Below are 21,725 nucleotides of genomic sequence, written 5' to 3' on the forward strand. Positions count from 1 at the left end.
GGCAGCACCAGAAGCAGGGACAGCAGCAGCAGGAGCCAGGACGGCCACAGCACCATGACCAGGGACCTCAGCAGCAAGTAGATCAGCTGCAGCAAATATATAAACAGCAGAGAGAGTATCTACAGCAGCACCAGCAGGTATATCCTTCACAACAGGGGCTTGCAGGGCTTCCAGCACCCCTTGTGCCCCACGATGCTGTCTCTCTAGATATTGTAGGTAAAGCAGGGGAAACATGGTGGCTAATGAGGGTGTGCATTGACAGGTGTTTTAAGGCTGCAGGTGAGAGGTTGTACTGTTTGTGATTAGTTTGACACTCTTGCAGGGGCAGTAATAATAAATGCTTAGAAGAGATTTAACTGTTTGAGATTTGCGGCTGATGTGTATGTGATTGCGCATGCCTTTGTTAGGCATTCAGGGAGTTAAGTTGCTTTTTTAGTCAGTGCAAGGGTTACTGTGCCTGCCATGTGTGGCGAGATGAGAATGGAGTAGATTTTCAGAATTCTGCGTGCGTAAGTCCTTACGCTGTATATTGGATACCAAATTGCGCGGCTGTTCTATGTTAGTCTATGGTGAAACAAAATATGGCCGAAAGGGAGAAATATACGCATGTAATTTGTATGCTACGCCATATATGTAATACCAAAATCGCTTACAATCTGCCCCTGAAGCTTTCCGGATGCTTCCGATGCTCTGACCTGAACACTGCATCTACGGAGTACCTTCGTCATCTGCAAATACTGTACATTCCCAATTGCTTCAAAATCCATCAACCCATCAAAAACTTCACAGTGTTTGTATCACTGCAACCGCAAGTATCTTTACTTTTGCTTATAACCTTTGGACATTACTTACCATATTAAGCAGCTCTGAGTGAATATATCAGCTGCCATATGTCAATTGTTTCTTTTACACCTGATCATTCACATAACAAATTCTACATATCTAATCTCCTGCATAATCAGTGTGTTTGTATCAACTTGATTTTTGAAATTAACCATAAACTCATTGCAGTTCATCCTATCAATACTAAATGTACTAATCTTGATTTACAGTCAAACTGTTACAATTGGTAGCACATGTTCTCTGCCTTTAAACATTACATTTATATTGGACATATTTAACTGATATGCTTCATTATACTTCAACATACTACAATTTAGTATTTTGCTATATAAGTATCACTCAGATGTATTTACATTTTATCTGGGATTGCTTAACTAGCTACAAAACCATAAATTCAAAACTATATATTTAACTATTGTGAAGGTGAGAGCCTTACATTAATACACACAAACACGTAAAATGGATGATTGGAAAAAATTAAAGGGGACACATTTGTGACAGTACATTGTCCCTTTAAAAGACATGTTTCAGATATTATTACATCTACTTTTATTAAATAATATAGATATAACGTGTAAACTAGTTAGACTAATTGCCAGTCCCATTGTAATGTACTGTGTACATAAAGTATTAAGCAGATACTCACAGAATAATTATATTAAATTGAGGATTCACATAAAATCTATAGATTAGCAGAGACCTCATGGCACAGATATCTATCTAGCAGGAGTCCCACAAAAGGTAGTATTATAATTAAAACTTTAGACATTACCTATATTTAAGGGACATGAAACTGAATAATTTTCAAAGAACTCCTAATTATGAGTGCCACCATTTTATCTTAAAAACGCAAAACATTTATTTGGACAAAGTCAGAGTATATTTTTTATAGCTTTCAGGGTATAAAGCTATAAACCAAGCTTCATAATATTCTCTGAACCACATATTATTCACCCTGAATTCAACTAATTTAAATCTTTTTTTACAATAACATATTATTATTATTCTTTATAAAACAGGCAGAAATTAAGATATATATTTATAACAGGAATAAAGAAAGAAGAAAAGTTAATAGAGTAAAATTTAGGTTTCGACAAAATAACTAATGTTCCACTCCATTCATTGGGATGCAGTTTAATTCATCAGTTGTAATGAAGTTGCGCTAAAAGTACTATTTTTTTTTTAAACATCTCTTTATTGAAAATGTTTTTTTTTTTTCAATGACCGAGTAATACTTAAACTTAGTCAATTAGTTATCTGTTTTGGTCATATTTTACAGATGTATTATTATAACAAATAAGAATGCATACATTTTAACACATACTCAACTATCTCAAGAGAAAAGTTTGTGCTGGTGTCGATAACATATGTCCATCTTCCTGAGTATCTCCCTTTAGCTATTCTCCGATTAATTATTAACCATAGCGCTCCACATAAAATTAAAACTCCATTTAAATAATTTATTTACATACTTCCAACCTTAACAGCAGAACAAAAAAAAAAGAAAAAGAAAATCACAATAAATAAAACAGCGCTGAAGTTGGATTAGAGCTCTCAGGGCCCTTGTCCATTTTCTGTGTCAAGAGAACTGTGTTGCTCACCCTTCCCTTAAAGCTTGTGAATCAAGAATGGAGTTCTCCCATATAAATTTTATATCTAATATACGCCTAGATTACGAGTTTTTGTTGGTAAGGCTGTGCGGTGCTAACAAGCCTTTTTTTCTTACCGCTCACTTAAGCCAACGCTGGTATTATGAGTTTTCTTCAAGCCGGCGTTAGCCTCAGAAAAGTGAGCGTTGAGCAAAATTTAGCTCCACATCTCACTGTAATACCAGCGTTGCTTATGGTAGCGGTAAGCTGGCAAAACGTGCTCGTGCGCGATTTCCCCATAGGAAACAATGGGGTTGAGCTGGCTGAAAAAAAGCAGCGTTCAGCTCCTAACGCAACCCCATTGTTTCCTATGGGGAAATTAATTTTATGTCTGCACCTAACACCCTAAGATGAACCCAAAGTAATCAGCTCTTTCACCTGTAAAAAAAAATACAAATACCCCCTCAACATTAAAACCCACCACCCACACACCCAACCCTACTCTAAAACCCACCGAATCCCCCCTTAAAAAAACCTAACACTACCTCCTTGAAGATCACCCTACCTTGAGACGTCTTCACCCAGCTGGGCACAAGTGGTCCTCCAGAGGGTCCGAAGTCTTCATCCTATCCGGCCAGAAGAGGACCTCCAGACCGGCAGAAGTCTTCATCCTTCCTGAGCGGAGCGGGTCCATCTTCAAGACATCCGACGCGGAGCATCCTCTTCATCCGACGGCCGACGACTGAATGACTGGTCCTTTAAGTGACGTCATCCAAGATGGTGTCCCTTGAATTCTGATTGGCTGATAGAATCCTATCAGCCAATCGGAATTAAAGTAGGAAAAATCCTATTGGCTGATGCAATCAGCCAATCGGATTGAAGTTCAATCCGATTGGCTGATCCAATCAGCCAAGAGGATTTAGCTTGCATTCTATTGGCTGTTCCAATCAGCCAATAGAATGCGAGGTCAATCCTATTGGCTGATAGGATTCTATCAGCCAATCGAAATTCAAGGGACGCTATCTTGGATGACGTCACTTAAAGGACCAGTAATTCAGTCGTCGGCCGTCGGATGAAGAGGATGCTCTGTGTCGGATGTCTTGAAGATGGACCTGCTCCGCTCCGGAAGGATGAAGATAGAAGATGCCGCCTGGATGAAAACTTCTGCCGGTCTGGAGGTCCTCTTCTGGCTGGATAGGATGAAGACTTCGGACCCTCTGGAGGACCACTTGTGCCCGGCTGGGTGAAGACGTCTCAAGGTAGGGTGATCTTCAAGGGGGTAGTGTTAGGTTTTTTAAGGGGGGATTGGGTGGGTTTTAGAGTAGGGTTGGGTGTGTGGGTGGTGGATTTTATTGTTGGGGGGGTATTGTATTTTTTTTTACAGGTGAAAGAGCTGATTACTTTGGGGTAATGCCCCACAAAAGGCCCTTTTAAGGGCTATTTGTAATTTAGTATAGGGTAGGGAATTTTATTATTTTGGGGGGCTTTTTTATTTTATTAGAGGGATTAGATTAGGTGTAATTAGTTTAAAATTCTTGTAATTCTTTTTTTATTTTCTGTAATTTAGTGTTTTTTTCCCGTAATTTAGTTTATTTAATTTAATTGTAATTAATTGTAGGTAGTTTAGGTAATTAGTTTAATTATGGTGTAGTGTTAGGTGTAATTGTAACTTAGGTTAGGGTTTATTTTACAGGTACTTTTGTACTTATTTTAGCTAGGTAGTTATTCAATAGTTAATAACTATTTAATAACTATTGTACCTAGTTAAAATAAATACAAAGTTGCCTCTAAAATAAAAATAAACCCTAAGATGGCTACAATGTAATTATTAATTATATTGTAGCTATCTTAGGGTTTATTTTATAGGTAAGTATTTAGTTATAAATAGGATTAATTTATTTAATTGTAGTAATTTAATTTTGTTTTATTTAAATTATATTTAAGTTAGGGGAGGTTAGGGTTAGATTTAGATTTAGGGGTTAATAAATTTAATATAGTAGCGGCGACATTGGGGGCGGCAGATTAGTGGTTAATAAATGTAGGTAGATGTCGGCGATGTTAGGGACGGCAGATTAGGGGTTAATAAATTTAACTAGTGTTTGCGAGGCGGGAGTGCGGCAGATTAGGGGTTAAACATTTTATTTACGTGTTTGCGATGTGGGGGGGCTCGGTTTAGGGGTTAATAGGTAGTTTATAGGTGTTAGTGTACTTTTTAGCACTTTAGCTAAGAGTTTTATGTTACGGCATTAGCCCATAAAACCCTTAACTACTAACTTTTAAATGCGGTAGGAATCTGGACAGGAGAGGGTCTACCGCTCACTTTTTCAGGCAATCGTAATACCGGCGTTAGGAAAATCCCATTAAAAAGATAGGATATGCAATTGACGTAAGGGGATTTGCGGTAAGCTAAAATTGCGGGAAAAAAGTGAGCGGTAGACCCTCTCCTGCCTGACTCCAATACCAGCAGGCGTTAAAAAGCAGCGTTGGGACCACTCAACGCTGCTTTTTAAGGCTAACGCAAGACTTGTAATCTAGCCGATAGTGTTTAACTTTTGTCTTTTGAGGTATCCAATTCTTCCAATGAAATCAAGTCAGTGACCTTTGATTTCCACACTTGTGTGGTAGGAATATCTGGGGTTTCCCATTTATGAGCGATAAGCACCTTGGCTCCATTTAAGCCTATTTGTAAAAGTGTTAGCCTCAGTTTACATGGGAAATTTGGCAAGTTGTTAAACAAGGCTATCTTGGGGGTTAGATGGAAGTCATTTGATAATATGTTTTGAAAATATGTTTCTATTCCTTCCCATAATGGTTTCAGTTTATCGCACTCCCACCACATATGAGTGTAACTACCTCTTTTGTCGCAGCCTCTCCAACATCTATCATTTGCCCCTGGGTATATTGAGTGTAATCTCGTGGGGTTTAGATACCACCTCAACAGTACTTTAAAATTGAGTTCTAGCATTTTCGGAGAAGTAGAAGATTTTTTAGTGTGTATAAAGATTTTTTTCCAATTGTCTATATCTATGGTCAGACCCAAATCTTCATGCCATCTGCTAGTATAAGTGGGGAGCAGGGAGACCTGGTTTGCTTGTAATAATTTCCTAGAAATTGATAAAGAATGAGTCTCAGCCTCATCTCTGGCACAAAGGTGTTCGTATGGAGACAGGTGTCTTAAATAGTTCGCTTTATGAGGTGAGGTAAGCATAAAATTTGAAAGTTGATGGTATTTCAACCAATTAGAATAATTGCCGTTAGCTACTCCTCTAATTTCTTCTCTATTTTTTAGTTTGCCGTTGTTAATGAAATGTATAAGGGGTGTTGTGTATCCCCATTCAGTTAGTCTTTGCTGCCCTTTATCTAAACCACCTATTAATTCTGCATTCGTAGGAATAGGAAAGAGCAGTGATCGTATACCCATTATATTGGGTCTACGTAAAATGATCCTATCCCAAGATTTAAAGATATGTTTGTGTACATCTAATCTATAACATAGAGGTGGTCTCAGATTTTTTTGGGTCCAGCACTATGCTCCAACTCTGGGTACCTGCATGATATGAGAATCTAAGGATACCCATGCTTTCTAATGTCCTGCTCCATGCCAGTCTAGCACCCTCTGTAGTGTAACTGCCTCTAGATAATCTGATATACAAGGTACTCCCAACCCTCCATTCGCCGATCTGTACATATTGCCTTTATTTATCCTTGGTTTACTTTGACCTCATATGAAAGTATTAATACGTTTTTGTAGTCTGTCTGTGTACCATCTTGGTAGGGATAAAGGAAGCGTCTGTAAGATGTAAAGTATTCTAGGGAGGGTGGTCATTTTGATATACTGAATTCTACCCCACCATGAAATTGATTTACTCGCAGCAAGTATGTAAGTCTTGTTGCTTAGATTGTAAGAGGGGTGTATAGTTCTTTTTAAATAAGGTGTTTGTGTTCGAGGAGAGGTGAATACCTAAATATTTTAAAGTTTTTGTTTGTAATTTTAGCAGACAAATGGAAGCTAGTGTTTGGAAAGTTTGATGTGGAAGATTGACATTGAGGATTTCCGACTTGAGTAGATTTATTAAAAAGTTTGAAAATTGGCCAAATGAAGAAATCTCTTTCATGATTTCTGGCACTGTTTGGAAAGGGTGCGACACCGAAAAAAGCATGTCATCCACGTATAACGCAATTTTAAAATTGTGTGGTCCTATTTCTATTCCTTTAATGTTTTGGTTCAGTCTAACCCATGTGGCCAACACCTCCATAGTTAATATAAATAATGTTGAAGACAGTGGGCAACCTTGTCTCATGACGTTACTGATGTTAAATGCATTGGATAATATTTCATTTGCCTTAATTTTGGCTCTAGGGTTCGTGTAAAGACTGAATATCCGCAAAATCATTTTTGGTTCTAAACCTATTTCTATTAGGGTCTCACTCAAGAATCGCCAATCAATATGGTCAAATGCCTTTTCTGTGTCAGTCAAGGAGTATGGTTGGAATTTTATTATGTTTGGCATAACTAATCAATGTTAGGGCTCTGATGGTATTGTCCCTGGCCTCTACTTGATCTGTGTGGATTATATCTTGTATTATGTTATTGAGTCTCTTAGCTAGTATCTTTCCCAAGATTTTTACGTCCGTGTTCAGCAGAGAAATAGGGCGGTAGCTGCCTGGGTCAGTAGGAGATTTATTGGGCTTAGGTATAACAGATATATGTGCTGTTAACATGTCCTTAGGTAATTCCTGCAAATTGTCAATAGAAAGAAAGAGGGCCTGGAGGTGGGGTGCCAGTATTTTCTTAAATTTTTTGTAGAAAGCATCAGGACCAGGACTTTTCCCTGAGGGCAATTCTGCAATAGCCTTTAATATCTCTTGGGTAGATATATGGCATTCCAAATTATCGTTTTGAGTCGGTCTAATTTAGGAAGATTCGCTCCAGTTATGTATGTATTCATTTAGGCCATATGAGCTTGTTTGGGGTCGGAATCAAGGTTATAAATTTTAGAATAAAAGTCCCCAAAATGGTTAGCTATTTCTCTGCTGTCTATAATTGGCCGATTATCTGGTGTTACGAGATTAGAAACTTGTGATTTACATGATTGTGCTTTCAGCAGTTTGGCTAGATATGGTCCTGATCTATTACTCTGGTAGAAAAACGTTTTTCTCAATGAGAGTGCCTTCCTCTGTACTTCTTTGGTTAATATGTTGCGTAAGTCTTGTCAGGTTTTAGTGAGGTGTACAAATGTGTTGCGGTCTTGTGGAGAGTTTTTGTGTTGTAGTTCTAATAAATTTATTCTTGCTGTTAAAGTGGTAGTTGTGGAGTTCTATATTTTCCTCCCATGTGCTCTCAGCTTAATACATTCCCCCCCTTATTACTGCCTTTTGTGCTTCCCATCTACAACCAAGTGAAATTTCTGTGGAAGCATTGTACTGGAAGTATGGAATATGTGGTTTCTCCGGCCAGTCTAATTGCATAGAAATTTCCGAGTGCTCCAACCATACTGTAGCTTGTATATCTGTTACCTCGGTCTAGAATAAATAGTCTATACGAGTGTATACAGACCATAGGTGGGAATAAAAGGTATCATTTCTTTGTGTTGGGTGTTGTAACCACCATGTGTCTATTAGGCCTAATTGATTTATGAATTTGTGTACTATATCAGGTGGGCTGGTTCGAGTTTGTAGTGAACCTGGCATGAACATGGCTGGTGTTATCCGGATCCCTGAAGACGCGGTCCTGGTCCGTGGTCTGGGCCTGCTGCAAAACCTGCGGGCAGGTAAGCTGGGTAAATTGTCTGTTTACGAAGCGGAGGTAAAGGAGAAGCTATTGGACGTCTATCACCCTCTTAAACCCCAGCCGGTTCTGGGGTATATGCTGCAAGTCTCCTTCCCTGATACCGAATTGCAATCAGAGTTACTACTGGCCTTTTTCTGGGAGTAACAAGTCTAGCTCAGCACAGGGCTAAATCGTTTAGTCCCAAAACTGGTAAGACTGTTCCTAATGTTACTTTATGTCTGGATGTATACATGAAAACCTGAACAGGTTGTTGGCGATAATTACATGTTACTGCATATACCTATATTAAAGTTAAGAATTGCCCATTATATTGAATATCGAACACTGCACTTTAACTGAAGGGCAAACTTGGATATGACCTGAGTACCAATATTTAAAGGGTCACGTATAATAAGACTGAACTTTCTGTCTGGATATTACTCTCTGAAGTTCTGCCTGAGTGCAGAGGTGCTGTCTGGTTGTTTTACATTGCTGGTTGCATGAGATTGCTGTGCTGAAAAGGGGAAGGGAGAGAAGAAGTTTGTTTGTTTTTTGCAATCAAGCAATACCTGGCACCCACATACTACTGCACATATAAATAGACCTATACTATACCAAATTTAAGAACTGCCTTATAAAATTAAATACGGCTTTCTAATTAAAGGGCAAAATTTTGGAGATGGATACTAACTCTAAAAGGGATACTCAAGACAGAATTAAGTATCTACTATCCGGATAATAGCATCTGAAATTTGGCCTGAGTGTTGTGCCATTTTCCTGCCTTGGGTTTGCTGGCCTCACAAGATTGAATTCTGAATACCGCTTTTTAATTGAAGAACAAAATCTGGATATGATTTAAAGTACTAACTTTAAAAGGGACACTCAAGCCAAGTCAGAACTTTTATTTCTTTGATTACTGGTCTGAGTGTTGCTGTGTTGTTTTGTTATTTTATATTTGCTGATGGTATAGGCCAGTTGTGCTGAATGCCCCTTCAAACCATATTACTCTGTCTTTCTTTGCATACTTTGTTACTCTTGCTTATGATCATTCATGGAAAAATTTGTTCTCACAAGTAAAAGTAAATCCCCTGCCATGCCAGCTAAGTTAAAAGAAAAGAAGAGTAAAAATATTAATGATAGCTGTACTGAAGGTCCTGCTGATACTGTAAATATAATTCCAAGTAACTTAGATTCGCAAAGCATTGTTAAACAAATTACTCCCCCAGTTTGACCAGGTCAGACAAGATTTTTCATTATTATCTGAGGAGGTTAAACAGTTCACTAAAAGATTGAACGAGGTTGAAGATAGGATCTCTATTTTGGAAGACACTAACCATAAAATGGAGCAAGTATTGGAATCTCAACTAGCTCAAAATAAAATGACCCAAATAAGATTAGATGAACTTGAAGATCGATCGCGTAGAAATAATCTCAGAATTATTGGGGTGCCGGAAACTCTGGAGTTTCAAGACCTATTACAATTTGTTGCGGTCTGACTTCCCCAAATTCTGGGATTATCACCTATGTAAATAGAAAGAGCCCACAGGATGGGCCCTTTAAGAGAATCCAGGGAAGGTGCCATAAAAGCATGCCCAGTAATAGCTAAATATCTAAGCTTTCAAGACAAGGTTAACATGTTAAAGGGACACTAAACTCAAAAATTTTCTTTCATGATTCAAGTAGAGAATACAATTTTAAACAACATTCCAGTTTACTTCTAATATGTAATTTGCTTCATTCATTAGATATCCTTTGTTGAAGAAATATCAATGTACATGGGTGAGCCAATCACATGAGACATCTATGTGCAACAGCCAATAAGCAGCTACTGAGCCTATCTAGATATGCTTTTTTATCAAAGTATATCATATCAAGAGAATTAAGCAAATTAGATAATAGATGTAAATTAGAAAGTTGTTTAAAATTGCATGTTCTTTCTAAATCACGAAAGAAAAAATTTGGGTTTCATGTCCCTTTAAGAAATTCCCATCAATGCTTGGTACTAATAAGATATTACTATTCCAAGACTATTCCTCAGAAACTTCCCAAAAAAGGCGTAACATGGCACCAATTTGCACTAAATTAATCAAAGCTGTCATTCAAGCAATATTAATCCCTTAATGACCACAATGTACCCTGTATGTCACTGGTCGTTAAGGGTTTTTTTCAGGACATAATAGCACAAGTCTAGCAAGAACACACTATTAATTCCCTCCCTCCAGCAGGCTTAGTGGAATAGAGCAGTCTCAACGCTGGTGGCAAGACCGTGCTATAAAACAATCAAGTCCCAAAAAAAGGCCAGCGACATACAGGGTACGTCGCTGGTCCGTAAGGGGTTAATGTACCCAGCTAAGATCAAGCTCACAAATAAGGATAAGTCAATTGTGTTAAATAATGTTGAAGAGGCTAATTTATATATTTCTGAAAATTTTCCGCAACTTGTAGTTTAAAGGTTGTAATTGTGAATCTGGAACAACATTATGTATGGCTTGGTTATCAGTTATTCTTTTTCTTAGTATTATTGACATTCACTTAAGGTGTAATGGAACTTCCTATTATGTGTGGGAAGTATGTAGGGATTGTTTTAATTATTTTGAGGATACCATGTTAATTCCTATATTTAGAGCACGGCCTCCCAAATGTCCCGGCTTGTTTTTTTTGTTTATTTTATACACTTTGAACAATCAATATGTAAATACTTTCTCTTGTAAGGTGTATCCAGTCCACGGATCATCCATTACTTGTGGGATATTCTCATTCCCAACAGGAAGTTGCAAGAGGACACCCACAGCAGAGCTGTAATATAGCTCCTCCCCTAACTGTCATACCCAGTCATTCTCTTGCAACTCTCAACAAGCTAGGATGTTGTAGGAGAGAGTGGTTAAATATAGTTAGTTTATTTTCTTCAATCAAAAGTTTGTTATTTTTAAATAGTACCGGAGTTGTGCTATTTTATCTGAGGCAGTAAATAGAAGAAGAATCTGCCTGAGGTTTCTATGATCTTAGCAGGTTGTAACTAAGATCCATTGCTATTCTCACATATGTCTGAGGGGATTACACAGATGAGATAACTTCAGCGAGAGAATGGCGTGCAGTTTATTCTGCTATCAGGTATGTGCAGTTATAATTTTTTCTAGAGATGGAAAACACTAGAAAATGCTGCTGATACCGGATTAATGTAAGTTAAGCCTGAATACAGTGATTTAATAACGACTGGTATCATGCTTACTCCCAGGGGTAATACCCTTATGATATTGCAATATAAACGTTTGCTGGCATGTTTAATCGTTTTTATATATGCATTGGTGATAAAACTTTATTGGGGCCTAGTTTTTTCCACATGGCTGGCTTAAATTTTGACTAGAAACAGTTTTACTGAGGCTTTCCACTGTTATAGTATAAAAGTTACAGTTGGTGCAGTTAAAATTACAAACTGTGACATCCAGCTTCCCTCAAAGGCCCAGCTGAATGCTATAGGACATCTCTAAAGGGCTCAAAGGCTTTCCAAAGTCGTTTATTGGGGAAGGTAGGACCACAGCTTGCTGTGGCAGTTGGTTGTGACTGTTAAAAAAAAAAAAAAAAAAAGTCTATTTCGTTTTTTTGATCCGTTTTTTGAACTAAGGGGTTAATCATCCATTTGCAAGTGGATGCAATGCTCTGCTAGCCTATTACATACACTGTAAAAAATTTGTTTGATTTACTGCATTTTTTTCACTGTTTTTCAAATTCTGACAAAATTTGTTTCTCTTAAAGGCACAGTACTGTTTTTTATATTTGCTTGTTAACTTGATTTAAAGTGTTTTCCAAGCTTGCTAGTCTCATTGCTAGTCTGTATAAACATGTCTGACATAGAAGAAACTCCTTGTTCATTATGTTTAAAAGCCATGGTGGAACCCCCTCTTAGAATGTGTACCAAATGTACTGATTTCATTTTATGCAATAAAGATCATATTCTGTTTTTAAAATAATTATCACCAGAGGAATCTGACGAGGGGAAAGTTATGCCGACTAACTCTCCCCACGTGTCAGACCCTTTGACTCCCGCCCAAGGGACTCCCGCTCAAATGGCGCCAAGTACATCTAGGGCGCCCATAGCGTTTACTTTACAAGACATGGCAGCAGTCATGGATAATACACTGTCAGTGGTATTAACCAGACTACCTGAACTTAGAGGTTAGCGAGATAGCTCTGGGGTGAGACAAAATGCAGAGCATACTGACGCTTTAAGAACCATGTCTGATACTGCCTCACAATATGCAGAAGCTGAGGAAGGAGAGCTTCAGTCAGTGGGTGATGTTAATGACTCAGGAAAGATACCTGATTCTAATATTTCTACATTTAAATTTAAGCTTGAACACCTCCGCGTGTTACTTAGGGAGGTTTTAGCTGCTCTGAATGACTGTGATACCATTGCAGTGCCAGAGAAATTTTGTAGACTGGATAAATGCTTTGCAGTGCCGGTGTGTACTGATGTTTTTCCAATACCTAAAAGGTTTACAGAAATTATTAATAAGGAATGGGATAGACCAGGTGTGCCGTTCTCTTCCCCTCCTATTTTTAGAAAAATGTTTTCCAATAGACGCCACCACACGGGACTTATGGCAGACAGTCCCTAAGGTGGAGGGAGCAGTTTCTACTCTAGCAAAGCGTACTACTATCCCTGTCGAGGACAGTTGTGCTTTTTTAGAGCCAATGGATAAAAAATTAGAAGGTTACCTTAAAATATTTATTCAACAAGGTTTTATCCTACAGCCCATTGCATGCATTGCCCCTGTCACTGCTGCTGCGGCGTACTGGTTTGAGTCTCTGGAAGAGGCTTTACAGGTAGAGACTCCATTGGATGACATACTTGGCAAACTTAGAGCACTTAAGCTAGCCAATTATTTTATTTCTGATGCCATTGTTCATTTGAATAAACTAACGGCTAAGAATTCTGGTTTTGCTATACAGGTGCGCAGAGCGCTATGGCTTAAATCATGGTCAGCTGACGTGACTTTAAAATCTAAGCTACTTAACATTCCCTTCAAGGGGCAGACCCTATTTGGGCCTGGTTTGAAGGAGATTATTGCTGATATCACGGGAGGAAAAGGTTGTGCCCTTCCTCAGGACAGGTCCAAATCTAGGGCCAAACAGTCTAATTTTCGTGCCTTTCGAAACTTCAAGGCAGGTGCGGCATCAACTTCCTCTAATAATAAACAAGAGGGAACTTTTGCTCAATCCAAGACGGTCTGGAGACCAAACCAGACCTGGAAAAAAGGTAAGCAGGTCAAAAAGCCTGCTTCTGCCTCTAAGACAGCATGAAGGAACGACCCCCTATTCGGTAACGTATCTAGTAGGGGGCAGACTTTCACTCTTCGCCCAGGCGTGGGCAAGAGATGTTTAGGATCCCTGGGCGTTGGAAATTATATCCCAGGGATATCTTCTGGAATTCAAAGCTTCCCCCCCAAAAGGGAGATTTCACCGTTTCCTCTGCTCCCTCGACTGATTGCCAAGATCAAGCAGGAGAGAGCATTGGTGATTCTGATAGCACCTGCGTGGCCACGCAGGACCTGGTATGCAGATCTAGTGGACATGTCATCCTTTCCACCATGGTCTCTGCCTCTGAGACAGGACCTTCTACTTCAGGGTCCTTTCAACCATCCAAATCTAATTTCTCTGAGGCTGACTGCCTGGAGATTGAATGCTTGATTTTATCAAAGCGTGGCTTCTCCGAGTCAGTTATTGATACCTTAATACAGGCACGAAAGCCTGTCACCAGGAAAATTTACCATAAGGTATGGCGTAGATATCTTTATTGGTGTAAATCCAAGGGTTACTCATGGAGTAAGGTCAGGATTCCTAGGATTTTATCTTTTCTCCAAGAAGGTTTGGAAAAAGGATTGTCAGCTAGTTTCTTAAAGGGACAGATTTTTGCTCTGTCTATTCTTGCTCTTACCTGTTGCTCCACCATGGAGCTTAAACTTGGTTCTTAAGGTTCTTCAAGGAGTTCCGTTTGAACCTCTTCATTCCATAGATATCAAACTTTTATCTTGGAAAGTTCTTTTTTTTTTTTTTTTGGTAGCTATTTCCTCGGCTCGTAGAGTCTCTGAGCTATCTGCCTTACAATGTGATTCTCCTTATCTGATTTTTCATACGGATAAGGTTGTCCTGCGTACCAAACCTGGGTTCTTACCTAAGGTGGTATCTAACAAGAATATCAATCAAGAGATTGTGGTTCCATCCTTGTGTTACACAATCTGGACGTGGTCTGTGCTTTAAAGTTTTACTTACAAGCTACTAAAGATTTTCGTCAAACATCTGCTTTGTTTGTTGTCTACTCTGGACAGAGGAGAGGTCAAAAGGCTTTGGCAACCTCTTTTTCTTTTTGGCTAAGAAGCTTAATCCGCTTAGCCTATGAGACTGCTGGACAGCAGCCTCCTGAAAGGATTACAGCTCATTCCACTAGAGCTGTGGCTTCCACTTGGGCCTTTAAAAATGAGGCTTCTGTTGAACAGATTTGCAAGGCGGCGACTTGGTCTTCGCTTCATACTTTTTCAAAATTTTACAAATTTGATACTTTTGCTTCTTCGGAGGCTATATTTGGGAGAAAGGTTTTACAGGCAGTGGTTCCTTCCATTTAAGTTCCTGCCTTGTCCCTCCCTTCATCCGTGTACTTTAACTTTGGTATTGGTATCCCACAAGTAATGGATGATCCGTGGACTGGATACACCTTACAAGAGAAAACACAATTTATGCTTACCTGATAAATTTATTTCTCTTGTGGTGTATCCAGTCCACAGCCCGCCCTGTCATTTTAAGGCAGGTAATTTTTAAATTTAAACTACAGTAACCACTACACCCTATGGTTCCTCCTTTCTCGGCTTGTTTTCGGTCGAATGACTGGCTATGACAGTTAGGGGAGGAGCTATATTACAGCTCTGCTGTGGGTGTCCTCTTGCAACTTCCTGTTGGGAATGAGAATATCCCACAAGTAATGGATGATCCGTGGACTGGATACACCACAAGAGAAATACATTTATCAGGTAAGCATAAATTGTGTTTTTTTAAGAGGTCTGGTGCACGTGCTGGATATATTTTTTGAACACCTTTTTGTTATTTTAATATGAGGGAAATGCTAGATTGTCTCTCGATATGCATAACAGTTGTGTATTGTTTACTGTCAAAACAAGAAGGTGTTGTGAAGTATATTTTTAGAGTAAAACTCTCTCTTTTTTTTTCTCCTCCTCTCCCCCTCTCTCCTGTCCCCCTCTTGCCTTTCTCCACACTTATGTATGCATTTTTCTTATATACAGATCTACATTTCTCCATTTAGAGTTCTATAAATGAAAGATAGTATTAGAATAACTTCATGGAATGTGGGAGGCATCACCTCACCAATCAAACGCAAGGGTATCCTGAATCTATTAAAAAACATAATTCTGATATTGTCATACTTCGGGAAACCCATCTAAAAATGCAAGAGATACCCAAATTAAAAACACGATGGGTAGGGGAAGTGGTAGCAACCCCATGTAGCGCAAGAAAGAAGGGAGTAGCTTTTTTATTTAATAAACATCTGACTTATAGGATACTTTCCCAGGAACTTAACAGAGAGGAAAGATATATTATTTTACGTCTAGAGGTAGAAGGTATGAAGCTTGTCATATGTAATCTATACGGACCCAATAAACCAGACACATTTTTCTGGGATAGTCCACAAGTTAAGCTTTTACAGTTCTGTCCTGAACACCTTATTGTTGCGGGTGATTTTAATGCAGTTATGTTTCCAGGCTTAGACAGACTTAAACAGACCCAAAACCGAAATAGCAAACTGGAGGCAAAGCTGTTGAGGAACTTTACCACCCATATAGAGTTAAAAGATATATGGAGGATTCAAAATCCAGACATTAAAATGTTTACATGTGAATCTAAATCACATCAGACATTGTCCAGGCTTGATACTTTTTTTGTGAATGATTAAAGAAATCACTTTATCAGATCATGCAATTATATAACTTGATTTAGATATAAGGGCACATAATCTTAAAGGGACACTGAACCCAAAATTTTTCTTTTGTGATTCAGATAGAGCATGAATTTTTAAGCAACTTTCTAATTTACTCCTATTATCAAATTTTCTTTATTCTCTTGGTATCTTTATTTGAAATGCAAGAATCTAAGTTTAGATGTCGGCCCATTTTGGTGAACAACCTGGGTTGTCCTTGGAAAAAATCTTGGGAAACCTTGGAAAAAATCCATCCACCAATCAAAAAGTGCTGTCCAGAGTTCTTAACACAAAAAAGCTTAGATGGCTTTTATTTCAAATAAAGATAGCAAGAGAACGAAGAAAAATTGATAATAGGAGTAAATTAGAAAGTTGTTTAAAATTTCATGCTCTATCTGAATCACAAAAGAAAAAAATTGGGTTCAGTGTCCCTTTAACAATATTGGGAGATTTTTTTTTCCCTAGACATCTACTCTCTGATACTCACTTTAAAAACTGGTTGCAGGTTCGATGGAGGGAATTTTATTATTTCAATCTTCATTATATAAATGAAATTGAATTTTGTGGGAGTCCTTTAAGGCTGTTATTAGGGGAGAGATCAAGGCAGACATGATATTGAGGAAGCGGAAAGTGCAAGCGCGTGACACTAAATTATACAACCAGCTTCGCAATGCTTTTAACTTATATATTAATAACTCGTCCAAAGAAAATTGGGAGAAATATACTCGTAGCAGGCAAGAAAGGGATATTTTCCTGAATCAACAAGTTAAGTCTGAAGATTTAAGCTCTCGCTCCTTTTATTATAGACACGGAGGAAGGGCGGGAAAATTTCTAACGAACCTGGTTAAATATAAACAAAAAAAAAAACAGCCGATTGAATCCATTAAGGTGAATGGTAATAAAATATCAGATATACAAGATATAAGTAATTATATAAGAGACTATTTTGTTCAAGTTTTTTTTGACTCTCCGATTAACCAACAGGCAACAGGATCTGCACTTAGTGCAAATTGCACACTGGATACTCGTATAGTCTTTGTAACTTGCTAGAAATAAAACTTGTTGCAATGCTTGGTGTCACTATCCAGTAGTGGAACAAGGCATGTTCAGCAATAAGTCAAACGAAGGCCCCAGTTAGTTGTACCAGCTGGTATGTCAACTTTAAAGAAGTCCTGTGTCAAGCCCCAATGACACCTCTGTTAACACAGAGAGTATAAATTATTTAAATAGTGAAAATGATTCTGGCTGCATCTACTTTAAAACATCTTGATTTTGAAAAATCATATCTTCCTCTCTTACATCTTATTCCTATTACCTCCTCTAGGTGGCACAATTGCAATGTCTATAACTTGTATGGATATAGCTATATTAGAAAAATTATATACATCCTTTACATGCTCGCTAAATCCTGACCTTACGAGTAGTTTTGCCTACATGCTGGTAAATATACAAATTGGAGGAAAGTAAATAAACTACAAATGTAGTACTACAATTAGCATGGAAATTAACATAATAATCACATTAAAAAAAAGTATCACCAGATTTAATATTGGTACAAGTACTGCAACCTCTGTAAACACATTTAGAATGACATTTTTCAGATATCCAGTTAGACAATCTCCTTGTTTAATTTTTAGTAACTAAACTGGGGATAAGGCTTTAGTTAGTGTATATGGCTTTTTTGAATGTGTAGATGTTTTTTTTCTCAAGATTTTGACCACTAAGTCAAATTGTTGAGTGCATTCTCTAGTGAAAAGAACTGCATTTTGAGCAAATTGTTTATTCTTTCTTTCAAGTGTCATATTTTTTTTAATAAGATTTTATTTCATTTCTACATTTCTCTGAATAATTAAAAATATATCCTCTACTTACAAGTCTACCTCTGAGTTCAACAAATTGTTGTTCATATATAAAGTCTGATTTAGTATTTCTCCTGAGTTTAATAAATTGTCACCTGAGAATGCATCATATTAGATTTTTCAGATGTTGAGAGGTAGCTTGCTGTATTGTGTTACCTGCTGTAGGTTTTCTAAAGGTATTAATAATAATATTCGTATCCTTTCCTTCTAGGGACAAATCAAGGTGATTTACTTGATCCCTACAGTAAACTGCAGACCAAACTGATTGTTTTTCTAAAAATGCTAAATACTCCTCAAAATGTTTATCTTCTAATGGTTAAGTTACTACAAGCAAGATATCATCTCTGTAGCAGACAAAACATAAAGTATTATCATAAAATGTATTGTTTATAGAATAGATGTACCCCAGCTCACACTATGCCACAAATATATTGGCAAAGGCAGGGCAAACTTGGTTCCATTGCTGTGCCACATAGCAGTAAAAACTCATTAAACTCAAAAAATCATTAAACATGAAAAAAATTGTGGAATAGAACTGGAGTTCCCATGACTAAAGGGAGGCAAGGAATGGTCTCAATATTATGCTTAAAAAAAGGTATTTAGTGTTTAATGTCAATTTAACATTAGAAAACCAGCTATTAATACTAGAGGGATGATTTATCAATGGCTGGCAGACATGATCCACTGTAGCGAATCGTGTCCACCAGACATCGCTGAATGCTGACAGCATACGCTGTCAGCATTTAACATTGCACAAGAAGTTCTGGCGAACTGCTGTGCAATGCCGCCCGCTGCGGGTGTCAATCAACCCGATTGTACACGATCGAGTGGATTGCAACACAAATATCTTTTAAGGCCCTTTTATGGGCCATTGGTAATTTATTGTAGGCTAGGGTTTTTTATTGGGGCGGGGGGGGGGGGGGGGGTTATTTTGATAGGGCTATTAGTTTAGGTGTAATTCTTTTTTATTTTTGATAATGTGGTTTGTTTTTTTTGTAATTTAGTGTTTTTTATTTTTTGTAAGTTAGCGTTTATTTTTTGTTGGTAATTTAGTAATTTTTAATAATGTTTAATAGTAGATTTAAATAATTTGAGTAGGATTAGGTTTTTTAATATGTAATTTAGTTAATTTAATTGCAAGTTTAATTTAATTGTAGTATAATAGTTAGGGTAGGTTAATTAATAGTTTAAAAATAGTTTATTTTTATTCTACAGGTAAGTTTAAATTTATTTGAAGATAGGGATCTTGTATTTTAATTAAAAGTTAGCGGCTTGTTAGGTTTAGAAGTTAATAGCTTAATTTAGTTTATGGCGATGTGGGGGGCTGGTGGTTTAGGGGTTAATAGGTTTAGTTAGTGGTAGTGATGTGGTAGGCTAGAGGTTTAGGGGTTAATACATTTATTTAGTGGTGACGGGGTCTGGGAGCGACGGACTAGGGGTTAATAACGTTATTTAGGTTGTGGTGGGGTCCGGGAGAGGCGGGATAGGGGTTAATAACTTTATTTAGGTTGCGGCAATGTCGGATTGGGCAGATTAGGGGTGGTTAGACTCTGGGCTTATGTTAGGGTATTAGGTGTGCACGTTACTCTTTTACAACCATATAAATCAATGGGATATCTGGCAGCATCAAACATAAACTTTCGGTGCTTTCAGACTCCCATTGATTTCTATGGCATCCGCGGCCTCCAGGGTGGCGGATTGAAAACCAGGTATGATGCGTCGGAATAGCAGTGAGCGTACCTTATAGAAATTTGATAACTGGGAAAAGGTGTCAAATAGAGCCGAATGTGTATTCGGAACATCTGTAATGACGTAAGCATCAATCTGCGTTGGATTGAGACCAACGGATCGTATGTTACGTCACAAATGTCAACTTTTGCTGGTTTGTAGGCTTTGATAACTAGGCTGGATCAAGCTCGCAACAATTACGCTGTGGAATTTCGTCATATTTGCAGTTGACGGCTTGATAAATATCCCCATTGGTCAAAAAAGAACTGTCTTAAATTTAAGGGTGGGGTCGTGGACTCTCCATATTCGGAAAGAAAGAAATTTATCAGGTAAGCATAAATTTTGTTTTCTTTCCTAAGATATAGAGAGTCCACAACATCATCAATTACTCGTCGGAACTAAACCCAAGCTAGAGGATACAGATAACTAGGGAAGGATAACAAGACAGGCAGAGCTAAACAGAAGGCACCACCGCTTGAAGAACATTTCTCCCAAATGAAGCTTCAGCCGAGGAAAAAGTGTCAAATTTTGAAAATTTGGAAAAAGTATGCAGAGAGGACCAAATTGCAGTTTTGCAAATCTGTTCCACAGAAGCTTCATTTTTGAAAGCCCAAGAAGAGGAGACAGCCCTCGTGGAATGAGCCATAATTTTCTCAGGAGGCTGCTAACCAGCATAAGCAAAACAATTAATACTTCTCAGAGAGAAAGAGAAGTAGCAGTAGTTCCCTGACCCTTACGCTTTCCAGAGAAACAAACACAATATCTTGCTAAAGGTTATTTTAGTCTGAAAAATATAGCCTCAAGTAACAAGTTAACACCTTCATGAGCATCCATTAAAGAGTTAACAAGCAGTCTCTTACACATACATCTAAAGTGCCTGCACCCTGACCTTAAATATATCCTTACTAAGGATATAATATGTTCCAATGAAAACTGCAGACAATCTTTTAAAGTGCCAGTCTCCAGAATCCTAGAAGACAAAAAACACTTATCTGCATCTAGCCATCCGGCAGGAGGACAGCTTACAAGGCTTGAAAAGACACATACTTCTTACAGAGGCCTGTAGAAAAAAGAAAGAACAGAGTAAACCTACTCTGGCTTTCTATACCATGGGCAGCAAATATGTTAGCAAAATGCAGCAAGGCCAACCTTACAAGTTCCTTACTGCTTTAAAGCCACCACTACCCTACTGAAGAGATTAACATGGACTATGGCTAGACCCAAAAAATCTTGCTTGTAGCAAAAGAAACACAATTTTCTTCAGACACCAAAACTTCACCTCCTCCATTGACAGAGGCAAAGAGAATGACTGGGGATTATGGGTAGGGGAGTGACACTTAACAGCTTTGCTGTGGTGCTCTTTGCCTCCTCCTACTGGCCAGGAGTGATATTCCCACTAGTAATTGATGACGCCATAGACTCTCCATATCTTAGGAAAGAAAGCTGTCTGCTCAGATTTCCCATTGGAGGAGAGAATGCAGAAAGACTGAAAAGACACTGAGGTTGTTGGATATATTAACCAAGGGAGGGCACACAGGTATGATTGCAACATGATTGGAAACAGCTCTGACAAGCTTACATTTTCTTTAGAGCAATTATGATCAAACAAATCCTTCATTTGAGGTGCTCGAAAGGTTCGAAGTATTCACTATACCCGGGGTCAGCAACCTTGGCCCTCCTGATGTTTTGGAACTACATTTCCCATGATGATCAGACAGCCTAAAGAATGTCTTAGCATCATGGGAAATGTAGTTCCAAAACATCAGGAGGGCCAAGGTTGCTGACACCTGGTATACCATGGGTGTCCATGGGGGGGGGGGCACACAATATTTTCCTACCCACTTGGAGTACAAACTGCAGAAAAAAAAGACAATTGAATGTCCATTTTTTTTATTACCCCCTAAATGTAGCTCATTTTTACATATGAGTTATATAGCATTCTGGAATTTATA

General features: G+C 38.1%; 1 protein-coding gene across 1 annotated transcript in view; it reads left to right on the top strand.

Annotated features, from left to right (window-relative positions):
- Positions 1 to 21,725, top strand: part of LOC128657618 (protein kinase C theta type-like) — an 84,570-nt gene that overhangs the window by 42,281 nt on the left and 20,564 nt on the right. The window contains exon 2 of the mRNA XM_053712003.1: positions 8,090 to 8,203. Coding sequence (XP_053567978.1) covers positions 8,090 to 8,203 — 114 coding nt within the window. The remainder of the gene's footprint in view (positions 1 to 8,089; positions 8,204 to 21,725) is intronic.

Source organism: Bombina bombina, chromosome 4 (assembly GCF_027579735.1).
Source record: "Bombina bombina isolate aBomBom1 chromosome 4, aBomBom1.pri, whole genome shotgun sequence".
In the NCBI taxonomy this organism is placed as follows: domain Eukaryota; kingdom Metazoa; phylum Chordata; class Amphibia; order Anura; family Bombinatoridae; genus Bombina; species Bombina bombina.